We start from the raw sequence: 27,082 nt of genomic DNA on the forward strand, positions 1-27,082 counted from the left end.
TAAAACCCAGAGACGAAAAACAAGGATGGAACAAAATATTTTCCTCACAGCAAATCCCACCACCTCAGGACAACAATCGAAGGAAAATAAGAAACAAGGAAATTTCGCATTAACCACAATGATTTTTTATCTGCCTTCCTCCAGTACAAAGAGGAATGAAAATCTTTTCTTTACAAGATCGAAGTTATGGCTATGCTTATCAAAGCCTAGTTTAGTACCTCTCACCTTGTCCTCGGTCTTACACCTTCTACTTATACTGCTTTCTTTTGCTTTCTTCTCAGATCATGTAAAGTTTAAAAAAAAAAAAATCTTAACTTGGTTTTTGTCAAGCAAAGATGAACACTGGATACTTTAATCACAAAACGCATGTTTGGCACCGGAACTTGGCAAAAAGCCCCACGGGTACTTTCTCTGGGACTGAACTGCTCATTTCTAATACAAACATAAAAGTAAAGCAAAAACCAGCAATGCGTAAACAAAATATGTTACTTTTTAGGTCTCCACAGAAAATCAGTGCAACCTCATTTAACCACTGTTTGGGATTCTAATACAAGTCAGGGGAATTGGAATTCCTTGTCACGTGTTCAGCCTAGCCCAAAGGAGCCTCAGTCTCGGTAGCCATTTTCCAATCACACGCGTAAGCGGTCTGACATCATTTTTTCCAGATACAGAACCAAGTATCCCTGACTTACCGTCATCCAAACAACTGCAACCAGCTGTGAAAACTAGAACTGGGGATGAAGTCTGTCTGTAGGGAGCCCCTCAAAACTATACCACGCATGACTGTTTTCATCAACAAATATTCATGACCCTCTTTCCCAAAATTCAAACTCCGCAGAACACCTCATTAAAAAAAGGTCAATCCCTCAAAATTCTTCCATTTTTCTTTATTTTAAGTCAGTCAAAATTATGGAATCTCTCCTAAGACGATCAATTATCTCCCCCTCCTTTTGGTTTGCAGTTCGTATTCCCCAAATACTGTGTTTATAACAAACGCAAAATACCTCTTTCCATCCTCATAATCTCGACGTACTGTCTAATCAGCAAAAGCAATTTCCATTCTTTTAAAAGTGAAATCACGTACTCGTCCTTTCTCACTTCTTCAGAAGAGCCTCATTTCCCAAACTTCGCTCTCTGAATTCCCATCAGAACTTCCCTGCAAAGTCCTCCCCAGCCCCTGCTTTGCTTCTGGGAGTATGAGGTATGACATCTGCTGTGGCCGTGAGCCACTGTGGCGCTTAGAGAAACAGGGACACTGTCCTGGCAAATTCCAAGGCTCTACACCCGGAAGCTTCAGTTAATTTAATTGGTTCATTACTTGTTTTCAATTGTCTACGATCAAGGTCCCACATACAGATCTGCCATGTATCAAAGCCCATCTTTGCCAATAGGCATGTTTTCCTTTATCCTTAAAAGAGGTGTCCAGATGATTAATTATGGCATTTGCATCTTCTCCAGGACACACTTGAAAATCCACCGGTTGCTATCCATCTCTCGCACTACCTTTCTCTGTGTTGTCTGAACACACCACTTAGTAAAGCTTCTCTCTTGGACAAATGCCTCTCTATTCCAGGCAAGGCCAAGGTGAAGTGATGCCTCCTGTGACACCCCAAGCCTTTTGGCGAATGCCACAGTTGTCTCCATACGCTTAAATGCAAGAGGAAAAGGAGACCTATTTTATTTGCCGAATTTCCCTCTCATAAGTTTTCACTAATGGTAATAACCCTGAAGGTACGGAAATGCTACTCATTTTAATCCGAGTATATTTTTGCACATTACATAAAAATTCTGATAAACTCTTAATAGTTACTATTACCTAGAGCACAAATTAGGGTACTCCAGACCAGGAAAATCAGCCTCGGAGGTCTGGGTAAAGGTAAACCCCTCCCTTAATTAGCTGACTGCTAAAATGTACTGGAATGTATTTTGGGTTACAAAACACTTTTACATATGTGATCTAATTTCACCTTCAGAAGAATTCTGTTATTGGACTCATTTTACTGAATGGGGAAACTGAGCCTCAGAAGTTCATGTCCTTCCCCAAGGTCATATAGCGAGTACCCCGTGGGGCTGAAATCTACATGAAAATGCTCTACTTCCTAGTCCTGCCATGTTCCCATTACACTGGGCTCACTTAAGCCAGGGGGATATTGAAGTCATTTTTATCATGCCTCCCTCCGCATTTTGCTTTGCCTGTTTAGTTGTTATTTCCTTTGCTGTTTTGTTTGTTTTGTTCTGCAGACCAAAATGTGAGTAACAGAAGTAAGTGATGTGTTCCCTTTATTCTTTAGGAATAAAATAAAAATTTGCATACAGTAGCAATCACTGCTTCCTGCCCAGGCTAGCTGAAGTTCAGGGAGCTGGAAAACCTCTCCCGTGGCAATGCCAAATAGAATCCTTCACATTCAAGCGACTGTCAGTTATCTTTCAGGTTTATATTAGCCAGGGCACCAGCAGTCAGTACCATCCACCAGAAGGAGAGTATGCTTCCAGCTACAGAGCTGAGCCGCCAGGGCATGAAATAACATTATTATGGGAATTACGCAAGTAAATACAATCTTCATTCATGTAAGATTTAAAAAATAAATACTTCAAAGGAAGTATCTGAACACTGTGCAAGATCCCTGCAAGGTTCATTTTCAAGTTCCTGAATTCCAGTGCACAGAAACACCTACATGGAATTGGGGGGTGAAGCCCCACTGCTTACACACCAGCCTGACAGAAAACAAGCTGGAAGTCAGCTCGTCAGTTCACGTTGCGCTGTGGGTACACACACCCATCTATTATCTGCGGGAATGAGTGCACCACAAACCTTAGTGGCAATAAACAGTTCCGAAGGAAGAACTCTCCACTGAACAAGTCAAAACATGAGTGGATTCCAAAAAGGACAAAGATTTGCTAAACAAAACTCGCCAGGCAGAAGGAGCATTTTAAAATCCTGCTCCGAATCCTTCGACTGAAGTAAAATGTTTTCGGCAACTGGAAATCGTTAAAATTTCCTCTTTTTTTCTGATTATTCCAAGTGCTTACCTCTGCACATCGGGGCTCCAGCTGGGCTGCTGGGACAAGAAATCTCCTAGGAAAGCCAGTCCTCACAATCTTCTCAGACCCAGTTAGCAATTTGCAAAACGGAGAAGGTTTGTCATGACAGAGGAAGAAGGAGGACACCCTCAGCCAGAAAAGTGCCCCAAACCACAGACACTAACCCACCCACTCAGTCAGAAAGAGAATCCTTTTCACCAGGAGAAAAAGCCCACTCAGGGAAAACAGAAAGAAAAAGAAGGGGAGGAGAAGAAGAAGAAAGCCAGAGAATTTCCATAGTGAATGTATATATGGGACAAACTAAATACGAACCTCCACAGAGGAACAAAAACTCCATAGTGATGGTTTTTAGAAAGTACAGTGTGTCATTTAGGATTCGCTTCAGCTGCAAATGAACGAAAAAGCAAAACAGCAGTGGTTTCAAGAAGACAGACGTTACTTCTGTCTCACAGAAACGAGGTCTGGAGGAAACAGCCTCGGGCCAGCACAGCATCAAGGATCCAGCCCCTTATCTTTCTCCCATCCTCAGCCCAGGGATCCCCTCACATGATCTAAAAGAGCCTCCCAATCTGCGGCCATTACATCCATATTCCCACAAGAGTAGAGGAAGAAGGGGCAGAGAAGGAGGAATCCTCCCTTTACGATCCCTTTTGCTCACATCCCACTGGCTACAAGTAACTTGTTCCATGGCCATGAGCGACTATACATAACCATAACTCTATATAATTATATAACCAAAAGAACCCGAAAATAGCAAAAAAAAAGCATTTACAACTGGCATTTGCAATTATGCAAAGATCAATAGTGCACAGCCTGAGGGACTTCGAGGCCCTTGGGTGCAAGCAACCGTCAAACAAGTATTTCTGAGCTGCCTGCTTTTGCCCAGCTCTGCGCAGGACACGCGGTGAGAAGCAAAGCGGACAGTCCCCGCCCTCGTGCTTGGACAGTCCAGCGACCCCTGCTCCCCAAAACCACTGGGAACCACATTCGTGGGCTCATATACAGATGCATTTTCCTTTAATATTTTACATTAAAGTAATTTCAAATTTGCTAGACGTAGCAAGATCAGTCATACCTTCAGAGAGTAGAGTGGTGGTTACCAGGGGATGAGGGGTGTGGAAATGGGAGAGACTGCTGGTCCAAGGTCAAACTTTCAATGGTGAGACTAACGAGTTTGGGGAGCTAATTCAAGCATGGTGATGATAGCTAGCAATGCTGTATCACATGCTTGAATGTCGCTGGGAGCGCAGACCGTAAATGCTCTCACCACAAGAAAGGAATGGTAACTATGTGAAGGGGTGGAGGTGGCAGCCATACAATTTTGCAATTTATAAATGTGTCAAATCAGCATGTTTTTACCACCTTAAACTTACGCAATGTTTATGTGTCAGTTATAGCTCAATAAAGCCAGGGGGGAAAAGGATAGTTATATCTTTTACCAGATCTCCCAACCATCACCACTTAACCACATTTGCTGTATAATACATTCTCATTTTCATTCACTCAATTCCTCCTTCCTTTCTTCTTCCCCTTCTCCACGTCCTCCTGCCTCCCTCCCTCCCTCTCTCTCCCTCCTACTCTGCCTCTCCCCCCTTTTCTCTCTATCTCTCCCTCTTCCCTACCTCCTCCCACCCCCCCTTCCCTCACATGCATTTGAGAATACGATACGGACCACAGCAGTCGTTCCCCCTTCACCTCCAAAAACCTCAGGTTATAGTTCCCAAGAATGACAACATTCTCTTGTCTGACCATAGGAAAATTACGTCTCCCCATCTCAATGAAATCCTTCATAGAAATTTTTTTTCCTGGTTCAGGATCCAATTCAAGATCGCACCCTGCATTTGGTTGTCACATCTGCAACAGTACCTTGGTCTGTCTCTGCCTTTCTTGGCATCGATAGTTTTGAAGAGGGCAAGCCAGTTACTTTGCAGAATACATGCCCCTGGGACAGGAAGAGCGGGTGTGCAAGTGGTCCTCCTCAGAGCACCGTACGGAGAGGCACGTGGTAACGGTTTGCCCCGTTCTGGGTGACACTAACTTTGATCATTTGTTTAAGGTGATACCTCCCCGCCCCAGATTTCTCTGCTGAAAAGTTGCTCGTTTCTCTTTTTCAACTGATAAATGTTGAGAGATACATTTCTGAGAGGATGTAAATATCCTGTTTCATCAGTTAGTTTGGGCATTCACTAACAATTCTCGCCTGGACTGATTATTACTGTCATGGTTCCAAAATGGTGATTTTCCAACTCTATCATTCCTGCTGTATTTATTAGTTGGTATTTTATTATAAGGAAGAGCTTTCTTTCATCACCTATCTCTTTCTTTGTTTTCTGGTTTGTTTCCATCAGTATGGCTTCATAGATTCTAATTTTACTTACGGATATATGACCCGCAGAAACTGTTATTGATTTTGAGGCTCAACATGGTACCATATTTGGCCAATGGAAGCCAAGCTGGTTTCTGCACTTCTGTATCCTTTGGAAATAACTCTCTTCGAGAATTTTCTAGCACAACAAATAATGTGTTTCGCATGCCCAGATGCCTCCAATTTTCCCGATGTAGATGCCCGACTGGAGCCCACTGTATCTTCCTTAAGGAAAAGCAACCTGAAAATTCCTACCATCTAACCCTCCACCAAGGCGACCACCAAGAAACAGACGGAACTCGAAACAAGGCAGGTTCTACTCTTCATATTTTCAGCTAATTATCAGCTATTATGAACAGCCCTGACTGCTGACATCTCCTGCACTCCTGAGATTAAATATAACAAAGACAATATCCCGGCAGTAAGCAGGCAAGAACTTAGGCACAAGAGAGATACAATGTATGTATGACATTTTGACTCAAATGTCAAGGAGATCCAGGACATTTTCCAAAGAGCTTAATACAGGCACACAGAATTGCCTGCCTCCCCATTAATAGCTGGCAGTAAAGATAAACGCAAGAGAGAGTCTCTCCACCCCCCTCCTTCTTTCAATACAAAAGACAGGCTCTACCCTTAGGATCCTCACTGACTTACAGTGATACACACAACATACTACCTCTCTCTTCTCCTCCCACAGAAATTAAGAGAGACGGCAAGTAAATTACAAAATATCTTTAATTCACTGAAGCACTGTTTAATAAATTATACCTACTGAGCTTGCACTGTGTTCCCAGATTTATATTCCAAGTGTTACACCAGGTACAATCGGACACAGACTGAGGAACAAAGACCTAGTCCCCATCCTCTAGAGCTTGGAGACTTTGAGGATGGAAGTCCACACATAAATCTAATAAAAAGAAAAGCCAGAATGAGGTAAGGAGGATAACTGAGACATAAGAACAAACTGTGGACACCCAGAAGAGAGAGATTCATTACAACTGGAGATCAGGGGAGGCAGGAGAGAGTCCGTTTCATCTGTACGGAGGGAGTGTGATCCCCCAGGCAGAGCAAGAAGGTGAGGCAGGGAAGGATATTTCAAACTAAGGAAACAACATTAGCAAAGACATCAGATACCAAAACATACAAAACTGTGGAAGATGGTCCAGGATGCATCAAAAGATGCAGAGAGAGATGAAGATTATATATGAACTTGAACCAAAGACTCCAAGCAGCTCCTTACCGTCTGATCAGGACACTTCTTTTCAAACACTAACCACAGAAGGGAAGGAGGAAAAGGCTCTGCCTAATCCCTGACACTTGAGTTCATTTGGCCACATTCCATACAATTTTTTCACAACCAGTGTGTAGAAAGAGGAGGAAAAAAAAAAAGGATATGCAATGTCAACCAAATGACATTTTCCCAAATAAAATTAGCCAAATAGCTTCTGTCCAAACAAACATAAAACTTTTAAACTTCGAAACACTCAGATGCGATTTTCATTGTAATCACATTCCTTTCTTAGTATCTTGGCAATTCTCAACACAAGCCATTGGACAAAATGCTTTCACTGAAAGATGGGCTAGAAAACCATCTCATACTGTATTAGACCAGCAGCAACTGAGTGTTCAAGCCAGAGAGCTACACGGATTTCAGTGTGATTACACCAAACCACAGGGAGGAAAAGCATGAATGTTCTAAGGCAAATAAAGAAATGCACAGAGTCTGGGGTACCAGATCATTCATGTCCGCTGTTATTTTGAATTTAGCACCTATGGTAGAGATGACGCATTGCCTGCCATTCTTCCCTCTGGCCATAGCAACAGAACTCCAACTCAGTTTGGGGCAAAAATGTGCCCAGTTAAAATATCTGCTCTTCCCTTGGCAACGTGTGACCATGTGCCACAGTCCTCGTCCCTGAGATGTCAGAATCCTCCTGAGTAAAACTTGAGTGAAAGCGCTTACATTCCTTAAAAAGGACTCATTACAAAGGCCCTCAACCTAAGTGCCCATCAACAGATGAATGGATCAAAACTATGTATCCATATACAATGGAATATTACTCAGCCAGAGAAAAGAACAAACTTTTGCCATCCGCAGCAACATGATGGACTTGGAGGACATTATGCTAAGTGAAATAAATCAGGTGGAGAAAGACAAATACTGGGTGATATCACTTACATGTGGACTCTAAAAAAATACAACAGACTAGTGAATATAACAAAAAAGAAACAGATTCACAGATAGTGAGAACAAACTAGTGGTTACCAGTGGGGAGAGGGAGGGGGTAGGAGAGTAAGAGGTACAAACTATTAAGCATAAAATAAGCTACAAGGATATACTGTACAACACGGGGAGTAGAGCCAATATTTTATAATAACTATAAGTGGAGTATAACCTTTAAAAATGTGAATCACTGTATTGTACACCTGTAATGTACATAACATTGTATATCAACTATACTCAATAAAAACAGATGGATCTATCTTAAAGAAAAAAAAAAGAAACAAAGGCCCTCATCTTTTGTCTCTCACAGCATCGGAGGATGGACGTCTCCTCTGTGATAACAACCATCTCATTAGTATTTAACTGACTGCAACCTTCTTGAGCCCCTCTTTTTAGATCCACCTTAGAACTTAATGTGGCTCCTCACCCCAAAATAAAAGGTCAATGAACACTTGTTGAAAGTAAAACCTGGAAGAAAGGGACATGAAGAGAAGCACGGTGACAAGTCTCAGACACTCGGCCTATTTTTTACCCCTGTATTTGGTATTCATCAAATCTACAGCACCCAACTCTTTCAAGTATCATTATCCCTTTGAAATCCAACATGCTGCTAATTCGCACTGACGCTGGTATACCCACTAACTGAAAATATGCATGATGTCCAAAAGCCAAGCCACTACGAATCAATAATGATTTCAAATAAATACTGCTTTAAATAAAGCATGCAGGATATTAAAAGGAGTTGATTTTTGGCACGGTATATTTTTGGAGTCTATAGGAAACACATAATTCACATCAGGTTCAGAGATATCTTGAAATAATTCCATGACCCTCTGGAGCTCCAAGATCCACAGGTCAAGAATTATTCATCCACAGGAAGGGTATTTTTGTTGAGTTTATTCCACTACCAAGCCCGCTGCTCAGAACCCCAAGGATATGAGTTATAACGGGACCATGGCTTTGCCTTCTGCTTTGACCAACCTTAATCTAGTTTTAAATTCCTGAAGCAGGCTTCTGCTCCTATTTATGTGAAGTTAAAAAAATGTTAACACTTATGAAATTGTTATGCTACATAAAATTTCTCCAAAGTCTGACAGGCCCACAGAAATCCAAGAGATAAAGAATAATTTTCTTTGGCACACATTTTCTTATTTACCATGATGCATTAAGAGCTTCACGTCAACATTAAATTTCCTATTAAGAGGGGCCAAGAGTTGAAATAAAAATATACATATCAACAGCATCAGTTCTTTAACATGATGAAGGCAGGCATCTTCTAAGTTCCAATAGAGACCTTTTAATACATTTTACAAGAAATCAACAATATATCCATTTCTTCCTGTTTTCATATCAAAATGAACCCATTTGTCCTCTTCAGCCACAATCCAAGAAATGGATTTGGATGACTATCTAATGCAAAGATAATGCCCCTTAACCATAAGCAAAAAAAAAAAAAGAAAGAAAAGCAATTAAAAAAAAAAGACCCCTCCCCAAAATAATGGCATTGAAGCCACAGCCAAAGTTGGTTCTGTCCATTTCAGCTGTGACTTCCTGCCAATCAGAAGCCCATCATCGGTGAAACAGGAAAATAGGAGAAAGGACAGGTGATGATCACCCCCCTGGGAAAGCTATAAAAAAACTGTCTAAAAGACTCAGCAGTTAGCAAGAGAGTTCAAAGAAATGCAGGAATTGAAAGAACTCCACTCTCATTAATTGTAGGGAAAAGAGGAGGAGAGAAGAATAGAGAAAACACAGACGTGGCCCCGAATCGCAGAGCAAGCCTGCCTCACGGGTAAAGTGGAGGTCCCTGCAAATCGAGTTTTATTTCCCAAACACTCCCTCCAAGTTTTCTCTGAATGCTTGCCCTGTCCGTGGGTGCCCTGCCAGCACGCATCCCCTCCCCTCAGAGCACACACATATCTCACAGGTCAGCCTCTGTTCAACGAGGACATTCAATTACATCAGGAAGGAAAACGCCAGTTCTCTGGGCCAAGGAGTAACGAAATCGGCACTGAGCCCGTGCTGTTTACCAGCCACAGAGCAGAGAGCGGGACACATCAATTAGAAGTCTTTTTAGATTCCGTATTCTTCATTCTCTAGACCGCCCTCCTTCCAGAAAACCACTGAGCTGTACCATTCAGACAGTCTGTCAACACCCTAAAACAGATATTGGCTCTTTAATGAGTATTTAAAATATAATTTCAGTTTCCCCAAGAGGATTCCCACAGGGGGGATCCTGATTTGAATGTTCTTTGGTTGTAAAACACTCTCCCAAATTTGCACTTTTGCAAAGCCATTCATTTTCTACAAAGCATCAAGCTCTTAGAGAAAAGACCAGGTGGTGGGCTTGGGCTGGGGAAGGGGGCGGGGGAGACCCAAGCTAACTGATGTCAGATGAACTTTTTCTGCATCCAGGGCGCTTTGTTCTGAAGATTTCCGCCTTGTATTAAATCAAAGCGGCAAAGCAGGTCTTGAAAACTAGGGAATTACATTCTCTGCTCAGAAGGTCAGGACTGTCAAAGTTGGAGGTGTTTAACTCTCTGCACTAAAGAATCCACACTGTCCTAGAGTGAACTTAACACAGCCATTCACATTTTTCACCAGCGATTACAAATGTTTCTGAAGAACTGAGGTTCAGACAGCCTGAGACCATGTCTTTTTGGTTCTTTTGGCCCAAACAGCTGTTTGCATCCCTGACACCATTTCTACCCCAGACTCAGAGACAAGAGGGGTTCACTTTATGATGTGTACCAAAATTACTTTATTTGTTTTGGATGCAGCAAAAGGATCATTACTTAACATGACACTTCGCTTTTTCAGCGCAGAGATTTGGCAGGAAGATGAAAATGACATCCAAGTTATAAAAAACCTTCAGATTTATAGCAGATGCCAAATAGCAGGGCTACACCCTTATAAACAATGAGGACAAAAAGCCTTCTCCAGCGATGGGCCAGAACATGGACGAGGTGGGCCAGGACTACAGGATAATTAGGAGTATTTTCGTTCAGTGGCACTTACTAAAGTAAGGGCGTGTCCAGAAGAAATCCCAGGGGGCAAAATGTTTGCATCCTTTCTTCACTAAGCAGGCACGCCTTTTATAAGGTGTCCCCATAAGGAGGGACCTGAGTGCATCCTTGGGTTTCCAGTTGGTATCCTGGAGACCCTTCAAGCATGGATCCCTCACTCTGCTCCATACAGCACAGTTTGTGAAACAGAATTTGAAGACTGAACACCAATGGGCTCAAGAAAAATAAAAATCCACCTGTGTATCAATCAGCATTTTGTGGCTGCAAGAAATTGGCACCAACTATGGCTCATTCGGGCAGAAAAAGAAATAATAATAAGTGATTGCGGTGATGCTGGATTAAAAGGAGGGCAGAAGAATCAAGCTCAGAAAGGACAGGGATCCCTTTGCTCCCGGGTCAATGCACGAGAACTACAGAGTCCTTCAGCTGGTGGAGAGCACAATTACTAGTATGGGGCTACTTTCAGCCTTTCTGCCACCCTGCTCAGGATCCCCACTCCTGGGAGAAGTTGTCTGATTAATCTAGACATCTGGGGTACACCTCAACTTCACAGCTAAAGGAAGACACATTGATTGACTGTCCCCTCTGAACTGAGTGGAGTCCCTCCACTGCACAGGAGGTAGAAGAGTTCCCAAAGGCAGAATCGGGACGCTGATTCCAGAAGATGAGAAATGAAGACAGGCAGGAAAAGACACAGATATTAACTCACATAAACAGTCTTTGTATTCCTACTGAATTGTTTATTTCTTCAACTTCTAAGGGTGACTTTGGCAAAAAAATATTATTGCTCAATAGTCTGTGTTATGATGTCCCACATGGTAATGTCCAGGGTCTTCAATTTAGAAAAAGTCTGGGGCTCCAGATGAGCTGATGTATGTTCTTCTATGAAGTAATGAGGGCCAAGTAACTCATCATGTTTCTCTTCTCATTCAGGCTGCCAGGAAGCTCAGAGCTAAGAGTTTTAGGCTCAGCAGTAGCTATCCATAGTCTAGGTTTTCAGATACAACTAAATCTCTCTCTTCATGATATGACTAGTATCTGAGGGCTTTTACTTCAGTCTTATTTTAATGTTTCAAAGGTATAAGTAGCTTTCATTGTAAAGTACTTCAAAAGCATTTGAACTGTCTTCCTTGCTAACCAAAAGTCAACCTTTTTCAAGACTATATAAGTATTTAACATGTAATTATATTTTCTGAGCTCGTAGATGGGCCAGGACTTTTGTATTCTGCAGTCAACCTCATCCTTTCCTTTTTTCCTAGATTCTATTAGAATAAATTTGAAGGATGGATGTATGGATAGATTGATAGGCAGACAGACAGACAGACAGGCCTAACTCTGGCTCTGATTAGAGTGTGTAATAATTATTAGAGTAGTTATCAATAAACTTCATAAACTTTTATTGGAAGGGGGTCAAATGGAAGAGTACTAGAGAACTGTGTCAAACCATACCCTAACTCTGAGGGATGAAGGAAACCTGGGGAACCAGAAAGTGCACAGCATTTCTGCTTTCATGAACCCAGTAGATCGTGGTGGGTGGGAGGTCTAATTCACTGTATATAGCTCAAGCCACTGTCTGAGTTCATTCCAAGAACTTTCCATATGAAAATCATCAGAATCCCGTAACTCTACAGGAAACGGGCAGAGTTAAGTGGAACGATGCCCTACCTGGAAAGGTTATCTGTCAGCAGCAGCCGATCTGCTCCCAGGATGATCAGAAAACACCTGCCAGAAGCTTTTGAGTGTGTTTTGGGTGGAAACAGGGATCTTCAATCATAATAGCGTTGCCTCCATTACAGATGTCTTTCAGTTTGGGTTTCCTAAACTAGTGTTTGAATGGTTCTTCGTAGATCTATAATCTGTGAGGGAAATGTGGAAATCCATTCAGTTTAAAACTACTCTCCACCCTCTAAATTTACCCCTTTTGTTGGAGGCAATCTGTTCCAATATTTGGCAGTGAAAATGCCCCAAAAGAGCCAACACCGTAACAATGAGAAATTTTAGCTGCTTGGTGTGGGGTACGTAGGAGACAATGATCTGCTTTTGGTTAAAAAGTCGACGAAGCCTCCACCTCCTCTTGCAAGCCCTCCCACGTGCTCAAGGGCAGAAGACGGGATGCGCAAGGATGCTTCTGGGGCTGAGCGCAGGCTCCCAGAGTGAGCTTTGGAGAGCCTGGACAGTGCTAAAACAATAAACTTAGCCACATACATATTTATTGCCTTGGCCTTTAAGAATCAGGAGACCGAGGATCTGGTCCTGATTCCAATCCTAAGCGAACTTGGGATTCAGTTCTCCCATCAGCCAAACGAAGGAGCTGAACTAGACTGGGGTCCCCAAGGGCAAACGGGGAACAGTAGCACAGTATTTCAGAACCCGGCAGATGAGGGAGGGCTGATGTTTCCCAGAGTGTGTTCCGTGAAGCACGGGCTCAGTGAGATGCTCAATGGAGTCTTGCCACAAAGGGTTCAGCCTTTGGACGGGTTTGGTCACTGTGAGAATCCAGGCCCCCTGTGGTTTGACCCTCCCAGTTTTTGAGAGAAAAGTCCAGCTTTCTTTATAAATTCCTCTAATTTTTCAATCCTGGAGACTAATTTGTAAAGTTTTATATACACCACGGGGGCCAAAGGAAACATTTTTACAGGCTGGAGCCAAACCTCAGGCCCACAATTTGTCAACTTTAAGTTCAAGTCCTGTATCGAGCAAAGAGAGTCTGAGTCACTGGTTGCGTGTAGCCCTTAAGATGCCAATGCCCCATACATTTCTACCGAGGGGAGGAAGTAACCCCTGTCCCTTTGTAAAGGAGCACCTGCTGTCAGGGTGCCTCGGTACAGAACTTGAACTCAAAGCTGACAAACTGAAGCACTGGCTTCACCAAGCACTTCCCAAACCCAGCCAAAGACTGAACCCTTTGTGGCAAGACTCCAGTGAGCATCTCGCTGAGCCTGTGTTTCACGGAACACACTTTGGGAAACACCAAACCTCCCTCATCCTCCTGGTTCCAAAATGCTATGCTGCTGTTCTCAGTTTGCCTCTGGATCTGAAGTTGGGGAAGAAATTAGTCTTTACTGACTCCCAGTAATTTGCCAACAACCATGCTAGGCTCTCTGTATTCCACATCTCAACAGATGGTCAGGAGCTAAATGCTATTATCCCCACTTTAAAGGTAAAAAAAAAGAAAAACCCAAAACTCAGAGGCCCTGCAGTGAACCCTAATAAGTGAAGCAGCCAAGATTTGCATCCACAGGCACTTGATTGAAAAACCCCTGGTCTCTCCACTGCTCAGTAGCCTCTATGGGCCACCGCAGCCTGACTTGTAGCCTAAAGGCAGTCGGCCCGCCATCCATGTCCGTGGGTTCTGCATCTGCAGGTTCCGCATAAGCAGATACACAGGGCTGACTGTACTGTGCCATTTTGTTAGGGACTTGAGCATCCGCGGATTTTGGTGTCCACGGTGGGTCCTGGAACAAATGCCCCCGCCCACTGCATTCTCCTGTCACCTCCCGTTTCTCCCTAACTGCCCGCCCCTGTGGCTTTGGATCTACCGTCCCACCCCAGCCCCCAGCGAAGTTTCCAGGCTCATCTGAAAAGCATTGTTTTTCCAATAGAGCCAAATAATCCACTAAAGCACTCAGCATCACTGAGCAGGTGCGAGCATCTGATGTCTCCGCTCAAAGGAATCATGTATCAGGAGCCAATAGCCGGCAGCTGCACTGAGCACGCGGCAGACAGCTAACTTCTCCGGAGCAGGCATACCCGCCAGGGACGGCGCTAGGTGCCCATGTGACTTCCTCCCTTCTTCCCTTTCTTCCTCTTTTTGTGTCTGCACATCTTTTACCCCCTCAACTCCCCCGTGTCCCCTTTTCCTGGCTTTCTTGCCCATCTGCCATCCCTCACACCTCAATCCATTTCATTTCTTTCTGCCACCCCCGAAGTGAACATAGGAACAGAAGTCTAGCATTTTCACATGCCACACTTAGGGGTGACCACGCATCCTGGTTTGCCAGGAGACTGAATCACAGTTCACACCTGCTGTTCCAGTTAATTATTAATAGTGTCCTCATCACCCCAACAGGACCTCAGATTGGAAAATAGGTCACATGATCTCATTATCTATTTATTGAACAAAGTCTTATATTCCTTGCTCTTTACGTTAAAAGAGATTAAGTCAAATTCCTCATATTTTCCTCCCTGCGGGGGGAAAAACATTCTCTAAACTGAAGTTATTTTCATGAATGTTTCTCAATAGCTTTTTACTAAGGTTCAATGGCCATTGATAAAGTTGTTCCATCTTATCTAAATTTTGTAGTTGCCATTTTCTTGAGAAAAGGAATTGTTTATAAGAACCCCAGACCCTATATCTGCTAGGCATGTTACACCCACAAACTGGAGTCAAGACCCACTACCAGTTTTGCATCCTGTATCCTCTCTGTGTTTTCTACCAGGGAAAGAAAAATGGCAGGAAGGTGGCCCGGCCAGCCACAGGGGTCACAATCCCAGAAATTCACCTTTTCAACAGCAAAATCTCTTGAATCTACTGGCCACTAGGGCAGGAGCCGGGAGCTGAGATACAGAGCTAAAAAGAACCACAGAGGACTGGGCCAACTAGGAACATCAGTTGGAAAACCAACATGCTAGAAAGAGGTGGTGGATGGGAGGACGGGAGGGTCAACCTTAACGAGGAAGAATCAGCAAAGGCTCACCTTGAATGTTCCATCTTTCGGTTTAGACTTCTTCCCTTGCTCAACTACTAGCTTCACTCAGATCCATGGGAAAACTGAGATTGATGGAAAATGTCATCTTAAGAACTAAATGAAGAAACGTGTGAAAAGGAGAGAATGCAAGTCTAAGAAAAACATAGAGTTTATTATTTACATTCTGGGTTAGAATTTTAATTTCCAGTTAAAAGAAAATGAAAGCTACAGAGAATCTGCAAAAATGAGAGAAAAAACTATGTATCACTTAATTCCTCAACACCCAGTACTACGTGCAGCATGCAGTGAAAACCTCACGTGCACTGTAACAGCTTTATATAGGTATGTTGACATGTAATACACAGCACAATTCCGTAAGTTTTGACATATATGTAAGCCCATGAAACCATCACCATAATCAAGACGTTTAACACATCCATCATCCCCCAAGTTTCCTCAAGCCTTTTTCAAATCCCTTCTTTTTATTCCAGGCTCAGGCAGCTACAATTCTGTTCTGAATCATTTTATATCCCCACCAGCAGCGTATGACAGTTCCAGTTTCTCCACATCCTCACCAACACTTGATATGGTGGAAACCTTTTTAATTTTAGCTCTTCTGTACCTCATTGTGCTTTTAATTTACATTTTCCTGGTGACTAATGATGTTGAACATCTTTTCATGTGTTTATTTCCTCTCCATATAACTTCTTCGTTCAAATCATTTGCTTGTTTTTTTAATCCAGTTGTTTATCTTATTACTGAGTTTTGAGAGTCCTTTATATACCCTAGATACAAGTCCTTTATTATAAATATCTAATTTGCATGTATTTTACTCCCAGTCTGTCTTATCTTTTCATTCTCTTATAAATATCTTTTAAAGAGCAGAAGTTATCAGTTTTCAATAAAGTCCAATTTACCCAATTTTTATTTTATTGTATGTGTTTTTGTCATTGTTCTAAGAAATCTTTGCCCAACCCAACGAAAGTTTTGATTGTAGTAATGTTTACAGAGATGTATACAAAGTCACAAAGACTTCCTGCTGTTTCTGTCTAGAAGTTTCATGGTTTCATGGCGCACGTGGATCTAGGATGCATCTCGGGGGAATCTCTGTGTAGGACACGTACGAGGCAGGGGCTGAAATTTGGGGTTTGTTGTTGATGCTGTTGATTCTGTTGTTTTGCAAATAGATTGTTCCAGCATCATTTTGTTGAAAGGACTATCCTTTCTCCAGCAAACTCTTCTTCGCACTTTTGTCAAAACCACATTAACATTTGATCACGTTAATGAACTCTCAAAAGTGCCCTCATTGACAGCCACTAAAATTTAAAACATGCATCCTCTTTGAGGCAGCAACGCCAGTTTTACCAGTTCTGTCTAAAGAAATACAAGCACAAGGACAGTGCTCAGAGCCTTATAGCAGTATTATTTACAGGAGAAAAACAGACAAACAAAAGATGGATGCAGCCCAAATATTCCCTGACAGAGAAAGGACTGAATAAATTACCATCCAGCTCCATCACAGAATTCTACGCAGGGAGTAGGGAATGAGTTGGAGCAACACGTACTGACCAGAAGACATAACCTAAGAAACATTTTGTAAAGTGAAGAAAAAATCATATAATGATTATATGATTTAAATACATGAGAAAAACCTAAGTGTGTGTATATATATATATATATATATATATATATATATATTTATGTGTTTGTAAAAAACCTAGGGAAAGTTGTGGGAAAGTTCCTTTGAGGGCAGAATTGAGAATGAGGGGAGAGACAAGATTATTAACTTCTTTATACACTTTTAAACTATCTAATGTGTTAGTTTGTTACCTAAGCAGAAATTATTTGGTAATTTTTTAATCAAATCAAGTCTAAAATAGTAGCCATGACATTGACATGCGGAAGACATCCACTCTACTCCAGTACACATCTATGCCACCACTTGGAAAATACTTTTTTTTTTTCCTTTTGGCAGTTGATTCAAGTAGAGAGAATTATTTTGATATATGAAAGATACTAAAAAAATGTTAAACTCCCACACGAAGTGTTATAGGTTGAATCGTGTCCCACAAAACTTCATTATGTAGAAGTCCTAACCCCTAGCACCTCAAGATGTGACCTTATTTGGAAATAGGTCATTGCAAATATAATCAGTTAAGTTAGAAAGAGATGATATTGGACTAGGGTGGACCCCTAGTCTGAGATGACCGGTGGTGTCCTTAGGAAAAAGGAAATTTGGACACAGAGAGACAAACCCACAGGGAGAACGCCATGCAAAGCCTGCAGTGATGCTATCACAGACCAAGGAAACGCCAAAGATGGCCAGCCTACCTCCGGAGGCGAGGAGAGAGGCTGAAGAGATTCTCTCACACAGCCCTCGGAAGGATTCAACCCTGCCAACACCTCGATTGGAGACGTCCATCCTCTGGAACTGTGAGACAATACATTCCTGTTGCTTACGCCTTCCAGCTTGTATGCCTCACTGTTTGTCTTTGTCACAACAGCCCCAGGAAACTAATACACTAAGCTACCAAGAAGTTAAGTTCAAAGCCACATAGCCACTCATCAGTACCTGGTCCCACAGCCCCAGCTCAGCACCGAGGGAACATCCTTGGAAGACAAAGAGAGTAAGCAGCAGCTTCTACTGTCCCACATGGTAGGTGGCTTGAACACCAGGATGTCGCGCACACCTGCAGAAAGGCCACTTCCTGATGTAAAAGCATCAAAGCGTGTGCTGGGCAGGAGGGGCTACGGAATCTGCCTGTTTATCCTCAGACCCACAAATTACTGAGAAGCCACGAGGAAGGGCTTGTCATGAAAGGCTTAGGGTGGATCTGCTCTTAAGAAAGGATAACAATTAAGGAGCCCCTTTCTCCTGGCAACTTTCCACCCCTCTTCCCTGCCCAGGCAGCATCTCTCCCCACCGAGGAAGAGAGGAAAAAGTCAAACAGCATCGCAAAACTTGAGTGACTCTTCACTCAAAGAAATGCAAACGCCAAGAGCAGCTGTGCAGTGATCCAGCCTCCTTACCTTCCCCAGGAGAGGAAATTTCTGTGCCACCCCGGCTACTGTATCAAACAGAGGAGCTTCAACAAGGACAACAAGAATAGCACAGGGAACTATATGCAATATCTTGTAATGACCTATCACGGAAAAGAATCTGAAAAGAATATCTATATATGCATCTCTGTAACTGAATCACTTTGCTGTACACTTGAAACTAACACAACATTGGAAATCAACGATACGTTCAATAAAAAGTTTTTTTTAATTTTTAATTTATAAAATAAAAAGAACTGGACCCGGAAAGTGAGTCTTATGACTCCTAATGACACTTATGCTTTGTCTTAAAACTGAGTTCCCGAATAGGAATAGGTACTTCATTAAAATAATTCCTACAGTTACCAAGTGAAAACAAAAACCAAACAAAATACCCAACCAGCTACAAATTATCAACCAGACATACTCTGAAGCTGTCCTGGAGGCTGACTGGAAATGGATTTTAGCATCAGTCTACACGCAGTCCTAACTGGGAAAAGGCAAATCCCAGAGGCCGGCAACCCCGGTTGGTTTGAGAACAGAACCCTGGGCCTCCCTCGGTCCTGCCTGTCAGGAAGAGTGGCACTGAGATCTGCCCTCAGTGACTGTCCTCTACATCCCAGCCCATAGTTTTAACTACCAGCGTGCCCACTTACTGCGTTTTCCAGAGGCCGTCCCTTGGCCACAGGGCATACGTTCCTCTGGGCCTTTGCTCTGTTTTCCCAGGAGGTTGACCAGAAGTCAGCTCAACGAGGGCGAAAGAAGAAGCTATTTAATTGTTCTCTAATGTCTGTTTTTTTCAAATCCACCGTAAACCAAACACTCAGCACAAAAAGAGCATACCACATAGACACACTGATTTAGTCCCAGGGTAGAGAGCCAGGCACACCCAGCCTTTGAAAGTACAGTGACAGAACAGTCAAAGGCCACAGGTGTCACAAGTGCACACAGCGTGTTAGCTTCCGAGGGCTGCTCTAATGCATCACCACAGATGGGGTGGCTTACGACAAGAGAAACAGATTCTCTGAGAGTTCTGGAGGCGGGGCTTCCAAAACCAAGGTGCCGGCAGGGCCATCCTCCCCCTAAAGGTTCTAGACTCTTCCAGCTCCTGGTGGTTGCAATTCTTGGCTTCCCGTAGCTTGTGGTAGCCTCAATCCATTCTCTCCCTGTGTCTTCACATCTCTCCCTTGTGTCTTCAAATCTCTCTTTATAAGGACAGGAGTCATTGAACTTAGGGCTCCCCTTAGTCAGTATGACCTCACCTTCACTCACTCATATCTGCACAGACCCAACTTCCAAATAAGGCTACATTCATAGGTCCCGGGGTTAGGAGTTCCACACATCTTTGGGAGGAAACAACTCAACCCACAGCAATGAGTAACACAGAAACCAGGGTTTGAATCTGTTGAATCTGAATCTTGGTCCCTTCAGAGCCACGCCAGTTAGGAAAGCCAAAAGAAGTACAAATAATAAGAGTCAACTCATGCGCAGGCTTCAAAGAGCAGAAGGAGGTGCTATTTTTCTCACTGCTGGAAGCTCCCTTATCAAATTAAGACCTCAGTTACAACAAATGAGGCAAGGAGGAGGAGGCCCGGGCCATCCGACGCAGGAAAGAACACCTCAGCAAGAGGAGGGACCCACGTGGCGTCAGCAGTAAGTGAGAGAGCTCGCTGACTCATTGGCAGCCTTGAAATGTGCCACAGGCACAAAGCAAGTCTGTGCTTTATCCTTGACACCACCCTTTTCCAGTTCTTGGCCTGAGAGCTGGAACCTGGTGAATATTCTGATGCTTTATCACTGGATAGCAGCTAAACTGGGATCAGAACTTTTTTTTTAAGTTAACATTAAATGATAGTAACTAATTCCACTAGACTCTGTGGAGGTCCTCAGACAGACTCTCAGCTATTTCTCCTTGCTCTACTCATACAAAGCCGCCGTTTAGATTTGTGCCCAAGGGGGCTGAGCGAAGCACACTGCAGCCATTGAGTGTTTCTAGACTGGCTTTATTTGCTGACCACTAACGAGTCCCGGAACTGCGGCTGTTCGAGGACTCAAATGGCCCTGCACGAGGGAGCCTGATCCAGTAGCCGTGGGGCAGCCTAGGGCCAACTGCTCCAGGATCCAATTTTTGGGACAGATGTATACGATGGAATGGAGTCAGTGCGGGGTGGGGAGGGGAGCTAACCTGGAACATCAAACAAAATGCAGACGTTGCCTAATGCTCCAAGATAAGCTAGTACAGTCAACAGGAAACGGCCCCATTAGGCAATGGATAACCAAGGGGCAGGGAGTCCTGGCCGGAGGCTAGCATTTTGCAAGTCATTTGGTAGAGATTTTGCTGACAAACTCGGAGAGAGACCCAATGGGTAAGATAGCATTTTGCTTCCACGAGACCTCAAATTAATGATGAAGTCCAAGCTTTCTTCATGAAGGCCAAGGCCTAACACTTTGCGCTTACCTAGCCACGGGGCATGAACAGAACAGCAAAATGCAGAACTGGCCGAGTGAGAGACCTGTGTGTCTGTAAGAGCCGCTATTGCTTATTTCTACGCAACTGCTCTTGGACTCTCCAACCTCCTCCCTCCCTTCCCCTCATTTTTGGTCTCAATGGGGAATGACTGCAGATGTGATCGGGCTGTACAGCCAGCTTTGAAGGTCTTTAGTTTGGATAAATGTCATGCGCTTTAGTCGAAGAGACAAATAAATGGCTCTTCGGAATCTCAGCTTGAGGATGACTGAGGAGCTCACTTCCCCCAGAGATCCAGGCCACCAAAAACTGGGTAGCCCTCCGTCAGCACAGGCGACCACGCCACTTCAACAAGAAATATGACAGTGGCCTCTCTGAGCTGATGAGCGCAGCACTGTCCCCCTTCTCTTTATTAGAAACAACATCACCCAAAACTTGCGGAGCATCCTGCATCCCTGACCCTTCCAAATGGCAGAACAGGGGTGAAGAGGACCTGAAGCCAAACCGCCTGGTTCAGACTCCAGCTCCGTTCACGTCTGGCGGCTGGACCCTGGCCAGATTAAAGTCTCCAGCTTTCTGTTTCTTTATCTATAAAATGGGGATAAAAGTGGTCACGGGTGGTACATGAGCTAGACAATTCAAATAGGACTTCCGAACGCAGGTCACACGTGAAGCACTGCTGTCGTGATCTGCCTGGCTCTGTTTTCCTTCCATCAATTTTGTCTGCCTGGAAAAGTGTCAGATTTGCCAAGGTTTTCTCTCTGCCTCATGGGTCTGGTCTAACGGTCTCCAGCGAAACTTGTAGAAGGTTCTTCCATCTCCCTTCCCAGGGGAAAAGTAGACATGGATAATAATAGAGGAATAAGTCGAGAGCAGTTCGCCCCCCAAGCCAAGGCAAGATCAGACCGATGTGACCAGGCAGAGAAAGGGCAAGAGAGTCTCAGAGGAAGAAGAACTCTTACCTCCTAAAATCTCCAAATATTAGTTAATGAAAAACGTCAATCTATTTATCAGCCAAAAGCTTAACAAGAAACCGAAAGAGGGTTCTTCAGGACCTGGTTTCCTCTCTACCCTTCCTCCCTCCCCTCTTAGAGGTTCTAATGTTCAGCCATTGACCAAAATGCAAATGAAAAAGAAAATGATGAGGGAGAACGCATGGTCCAGGCTGAGAAGCCAGAAGCCAGCTTTATGCATAAAAGTTCTGTTTTCTGGATCTGCCACAGAGATATTTTAATCTCAGGGAAAATGGGCAAATGACTGGAACCTTTATAGACAGCCTCATGAGAAGATGGTTACACACAGACTCCACGGTTAGAACTTTCGAGAACTTGTTTCCCTTACCTTTCTACCGCCACATTCGCCTCCGTTCTCCTAATAACTACACCACACACCAGGATGCATTTGGATCCTTTGTTCCAAATTCAGTCTCCAGTCATCTTTCTCCTGCTCTCTTCCTTTCCTGGTTTCCAGAAAAATGTATCTGGTAGCCCACCGGAGACATACGCTGGGGGAATGCACGTCTTATGGATCAACCTGTCCCTTCTAGTACAGCACCAATAATTCAGACAGCTGGGCGACCCATGCAAATTGTAAACTATCAAGGCCAGAAGTAAGCTCATCTCTATTTTAAAAAACCAATACTTAGCCTCTTTTCTACTGAAGAGTCCCCTTTCACTTCTCTGAGAAGAGCATGTTTCAAAACTGCTTCTTTAAAAATGTGTAATTCCCCGGAGTCCCTCTAAGGAAAAAAAAAAAATCTGCTGTGCAAAGGAGAAGGAAAAAGGAAAGAATTCATATTTATTCATTTCTAAAAGTTGGAGTGGTAATTTAAATCTTCACACCCTTTTTGATCCTATTATATTTTTAATGGCAGAAGCTCCCGGCGAGGGCTTGAGTGGGATGTAACAGAAGTTTTAACATTCAGGGAAGCAGAGGAACTTGCCGCGCGGTTTGTGTGGCTGAATGAGAAATGACCCAGCTCAGCCCTGCTCGGGGCAACAGGTCGCTTCGCCTGTACTGGATTTGGGTCAAACAGCAAAACTTCAGATCGGAAAATATCTGCATCATTTTGTTTGGCAAAGAAGTGGGTTTTGATACCGGTCATCCAACCTGATCAAAGGTACCATTTCCAGAGCAAGAGAACTGTTTCCTGGACTCAAAGTAGCTTGAGGGTGACTGCCGGGTCTAAACAAATTTCGGCCCCACTCCCTGGGCCCCAGACCCTTTGAATGGGTGTCATCTAATTAGAACAAATAAAGTCAGTTCAGGAAAAACGTCCTTTTCTTCCCTCATCCGTTTTGTTTCTAGGTATGTGTACAACAAATTGACTCCTTAGTCCTGTTACGAAGCTCTGGGAACATTTCCCTGAAGCACTGTCTTCACTCAAGCTCATTTAAATTAGAATGTCTGCATTAAAAGTTAATGAGAAAAAAATATGAATGAGGTTGTAGGAGAAGGTTAAAAGGATTTGTGTGAGGAGGAGGGCGGGGCTTGACTCAGTGAAAGAGTGCAGGTCATCACTATTTCGCACAGAACACCCTTTCCATCCCGCCTCCACGGCCCCAGCATCTGGGCACAGGAAGGCACCTCACTCACGGAGGAGTCGGAAACAGCCTTCCTATACGGTGGTGCCTTGAGGGCAAAAAAGGGAAGGAAAAAATCCCAGACAGCAAACAGAGCCCGTGACAAAGACAACCACAAGGAATGTAAATAAAATATTATTACAAGCAACTCACTCACCACGTCACCCTCGACAACCCGCTCCTTCAGGGGCAAAAAAGTAAAAACATACGTAAACTGTGTTTCAAAGAAGAGCCGACTGATTACTGGGGAAGAAGCCATGACTACGAAGAAGATTTTTCTCCCTGTGGCTCACTTTTAAAATCACAAAGCTCGAAGCATACTTTGAAAAGAGAACCAGGCCTGTCTGCTAATTTAAATTTGGGGAGCAAGAAGTGAAGCCCCGTGTCGATAAGTACCTTCTAAGGGTGACTCGGCTGGTAGTCAATGATAAGCCATGTTTACCTGAGCTTCCAAAAGCCAAAACACCCTGCTCTTTCAATATGACATTGCGAAATAAAAATTTTTAAAAATGCATTGCAAAGGCATACAGTAATAAACCAGGTGCATGCCAAAAGCACATGTGCACATTTCACACAAGAGCCAGGAAGACGTTTCTAGCAAGAAACGATCGCCATGCTGAACACAAGCCAGAGCAAGCGCCTGCCACGGGTCACGTGCTCTGGAGCACACAGGAGTCCCTACATAAAACAGGCCGGTAGAAATAACTTCAAGAGACAAAAATTCACAAACTCTGCAGAGGCACGGATTCCCAGGCCATAAAAGCCACAGCCAGGAATTCTGGCCTCATCTCTCTAAGGACTTCCAAGAGCTCCCCTTCTCTTGGTTCGAGGAACTCTCTACCCACCGCTCAGTTACTCCTTTCTTTAGAATAAATTCACGCCCTGAGCTGAAGGAAAAATGCACGTGGACGACTGGTATGTGATGTCACTGTTGAAATGCATTTACATCACTTGTGGCCAATCATCCAGAGCCCGATGTTGATCCTCTGAACAAGAAAAGGAGGGAGTTGGGAGGCTGGTCACCCATCTCCTTATCTTCAGAGCCAAAGATCTCTTTTCTTGTTCAGTCTGTTTGAGACCCTAAGGGATAGGCCTAGAGTCTCAGGCTCTTACTATGAACCCACTTCCCAAAACTGCAGGCCCAGGGAGGCTTGGAAAGGGACTGTAGAGCGTCTATTTCTGCTAAAAGCAATGCCCTCTGTAGGTTAGTTCTCAGTATGAAAACTCATGGGCAAAGGTTAGCCTCTCCCAGCATGAGATACAATCTGTGTTTGGCCCTTTGAATTTTCATTGACAAACCTCCCAAGCCAGCCAGGACTCCTGGCCTCCACAGTCCTGAGTCTTCAGACGCATTCAGCCTCCAACAGTGCTGTATTTTACCACTTAAACACTTCTTCAAAGTTTACTACGAAACAATGTGGCTCCGAGCCTGCCAAAAGTTTAACTGCAGGATTCCGTGGATTTTATCTGGCAGAGTAGCTGCCCTCCCTCCTTAGAATATTTCTGAGAGAAGGCAGTCAGCAAATCCTGCAGTCAGGGTGATTCCAGGGTCCCAGGTGTCACTGAATGAGCCCCTCTCTGAAAACGCCCTTTTCTTACTTTGACCCCCTTCCCATCTTGCGAGCTTCGGAATCCAAATTAAACGCAGTCTGGCATTTCAGTAGACGGCAGTGAAAAACTTCAGATGGGATGACCCAGGGCATAACTATTCCTGGCTGCACTGAACTTTTGATTTTCAAATAACTGGGGGAACTTGGGGTTCAGAGGAGATGAGGGGAGAGAGCCAACGAATAGGAAAAAATAAAATAAGTGGCATAGTATGACCAAGCCAAACCAAGCCTGATATTTCCAAATTATATTGGCCATCAGGTGCTTTCACAAATCATTTGTTCTGTCTTTCCTGGAGACAAAAAGAAAAAAATAATCTGGATGCAAAAATCCTAAGCCCAGACCAGTAAACTGTATGGAATGCAATTTAAATTGCTGGTCAGAAAGTCTAACCTTGTAGATACTAACAAGCACACTAACCCCCAAGCCAAAAGTTGTGAAGCCTGAAGCAATGCATTCGTCCATTTCATCACCCCCTCACCCCTGCCGGGTGCCCGGCGCTGGGCTATGCCGACAGCATCAGGCTCTAATCCTTCTGCTCTACACGATCGCTTTGGGCAAATGCGTGCAAGTGGTCAGGGGCGTCAGCTCCGCTCCTCGGGTTCGCGCACCTCCTCCTCCAGGCTGGCCCCCGGCCTCCCTGTGCTCCTTACCTGCAGGCGCTCCGTGGCCGGCTGCCACATCTTCCAGCCGCGGGGTTTGGTAGAGGGGACGCCGGCGGGACTCTGTCGTTCGCGCCGGGGGGCGAGGGGCTGCGGTCCCGCTTCACATCTGGGGTCGGGGTCCGCGGGGTGGGCGTCCCGGAGCCCGCGACGGCCGCGGGGTGGGCGCAGGCGGCTGCGGGCGGGAGGCGGCGGCGCGGCGCTCGGCTGCCGGCAACTTGTGGGCACGGCCGTGAGCCGGCTGTCCTGGCGCAGCTGCGAGAGGACTGCGCAGCTCCGCCCGGGCCCGCGAGCGCACGGCGGCGGCGGCGGCGGCGGCGGCGGCCGCTCCCTCCCCCTCCCCCTCCCCCGCCGCCGCCGCTCCCTCCCCCTCCCCCGCCGCCGCCGCCGCCGCCGCCGCCGCCGCCCGGACCTGCGCGCTCTGAGCATGCCCGGGGCCGGCGCCCGCCCGGAGCCTGCATCCCGGGCCACGGGGGTCGGGGGCGCACGGCGGCAAGCCCCGAGTCTCCGCGAGGGGAGCGTGGGGAAGGCCAGAACCCGCGGCCCTGCTACGCGAGAGAGCCGGGGGTGGGATGGGGTCCGGGACAGGGATCAGGCGGGCTGAGGAGGAAAGGACCCGGAGAGGGGGCTCCCTGAAGCCAGAAGCCGCAGCTCCCTGGGGTCTCAGGCTTCCGGTCAGCGGGGATCTCTGAATGGCCTGGGACTTGACTGGCCCCATGCTGGGCCCCAGACTTCCATTCATCCCTCCTACTGGAGTTAACTGAGCATCTATTATGCTCCAGCCTCTGTGCTGGATTCTGAGGATACAGTGGCTCAGAACTGAAGACAAGAGAATGTTCCCCCTCTCCTGAGCTCCGTTCTAGTCAGGGGAGACGGTGAACAAGGCAGAAAAACACCTGAAAGGGTGCTAGGTCAGGGAGTGAGAAACATTGAGAAGAAAATAAAACAGGGCTGATGTGTGAAGAAAGAGAGAGGAGAGCTTCTTAGGTGGGGGCCCTGGGGGATGTCTGGAGTAAGAGGGAAAGCTGGACCAGGTGAGGGGGTGACATGTGGGCAAAGGACTGTGGCTCCTCTACCTGGGTGAGGAGGGCAGCACAGAACCCCCATCTTTCATCCATCCTGAGATCTGCCAGGGGCCTCAGGAGGCTCTGGGAACCCAAAGATAAGCCAGGGCCACCCTGGGTCCCAGGCAGAGGGTGGCATTGACCCCCATGAAATAACTACCTTTCCTGAACAAACCCAGCTCCTCCCACCCTCTTGACAACTGGCCCAGGTAGGTATTAACATTCCCGTTACAGGGATGAAACAACGAGGCTTGCAGAACTGAGATGACAGTCCACTCACACAGCCAGTGAATGGCTTCGCGAGTACACACTCAG

The 27,082-nt window shown here is 45.0% G+C and overlaps 1 protein-coding gene across 2 annotated transcripts in view; it reads right to left on the minus strand.

Moving 5' to 3' along the window:
• Positions 1-26,039, minus strand: part of PID1 (phosphotyrosine interaction domain containing 1) — a 205,965-nt gene extending 179,926 nt beyond the window's left edge. Inside the window, exon 1 of one of the 2 annotated variants that reach the window (XM_006207914.4) lies at positions 25,695-26,039. In XM_006207914.4, coding sequence (XP_006207976.1) covers positions 25,695-25,724 — 30 coding nt within the window. In that variant the 5' untranslated portion in view covers positions 25,725-26,039. The remainder of the gene's footprint in view (positions 1-25,694) is intronic. The other variant, XM_072961802.1, reaches the window with a different exon arrangement.
• Between the last annotated feature and the right edge of the window lie 1,043 nt (positions 26,040-27,082).

This window comes from Vicugna pacos, chromosome 5, assembly GCF_048564905.1.
Source record: "Vicugna pacos chromosome 5, VicPac4, whole genome shotgun sequence".
Lineage (NCBI taxonomy): Eukaryota > Metazoa > Chordata > Mammalia > Artiodactyla > Camelidae > Vicugna > Vicugna pacos.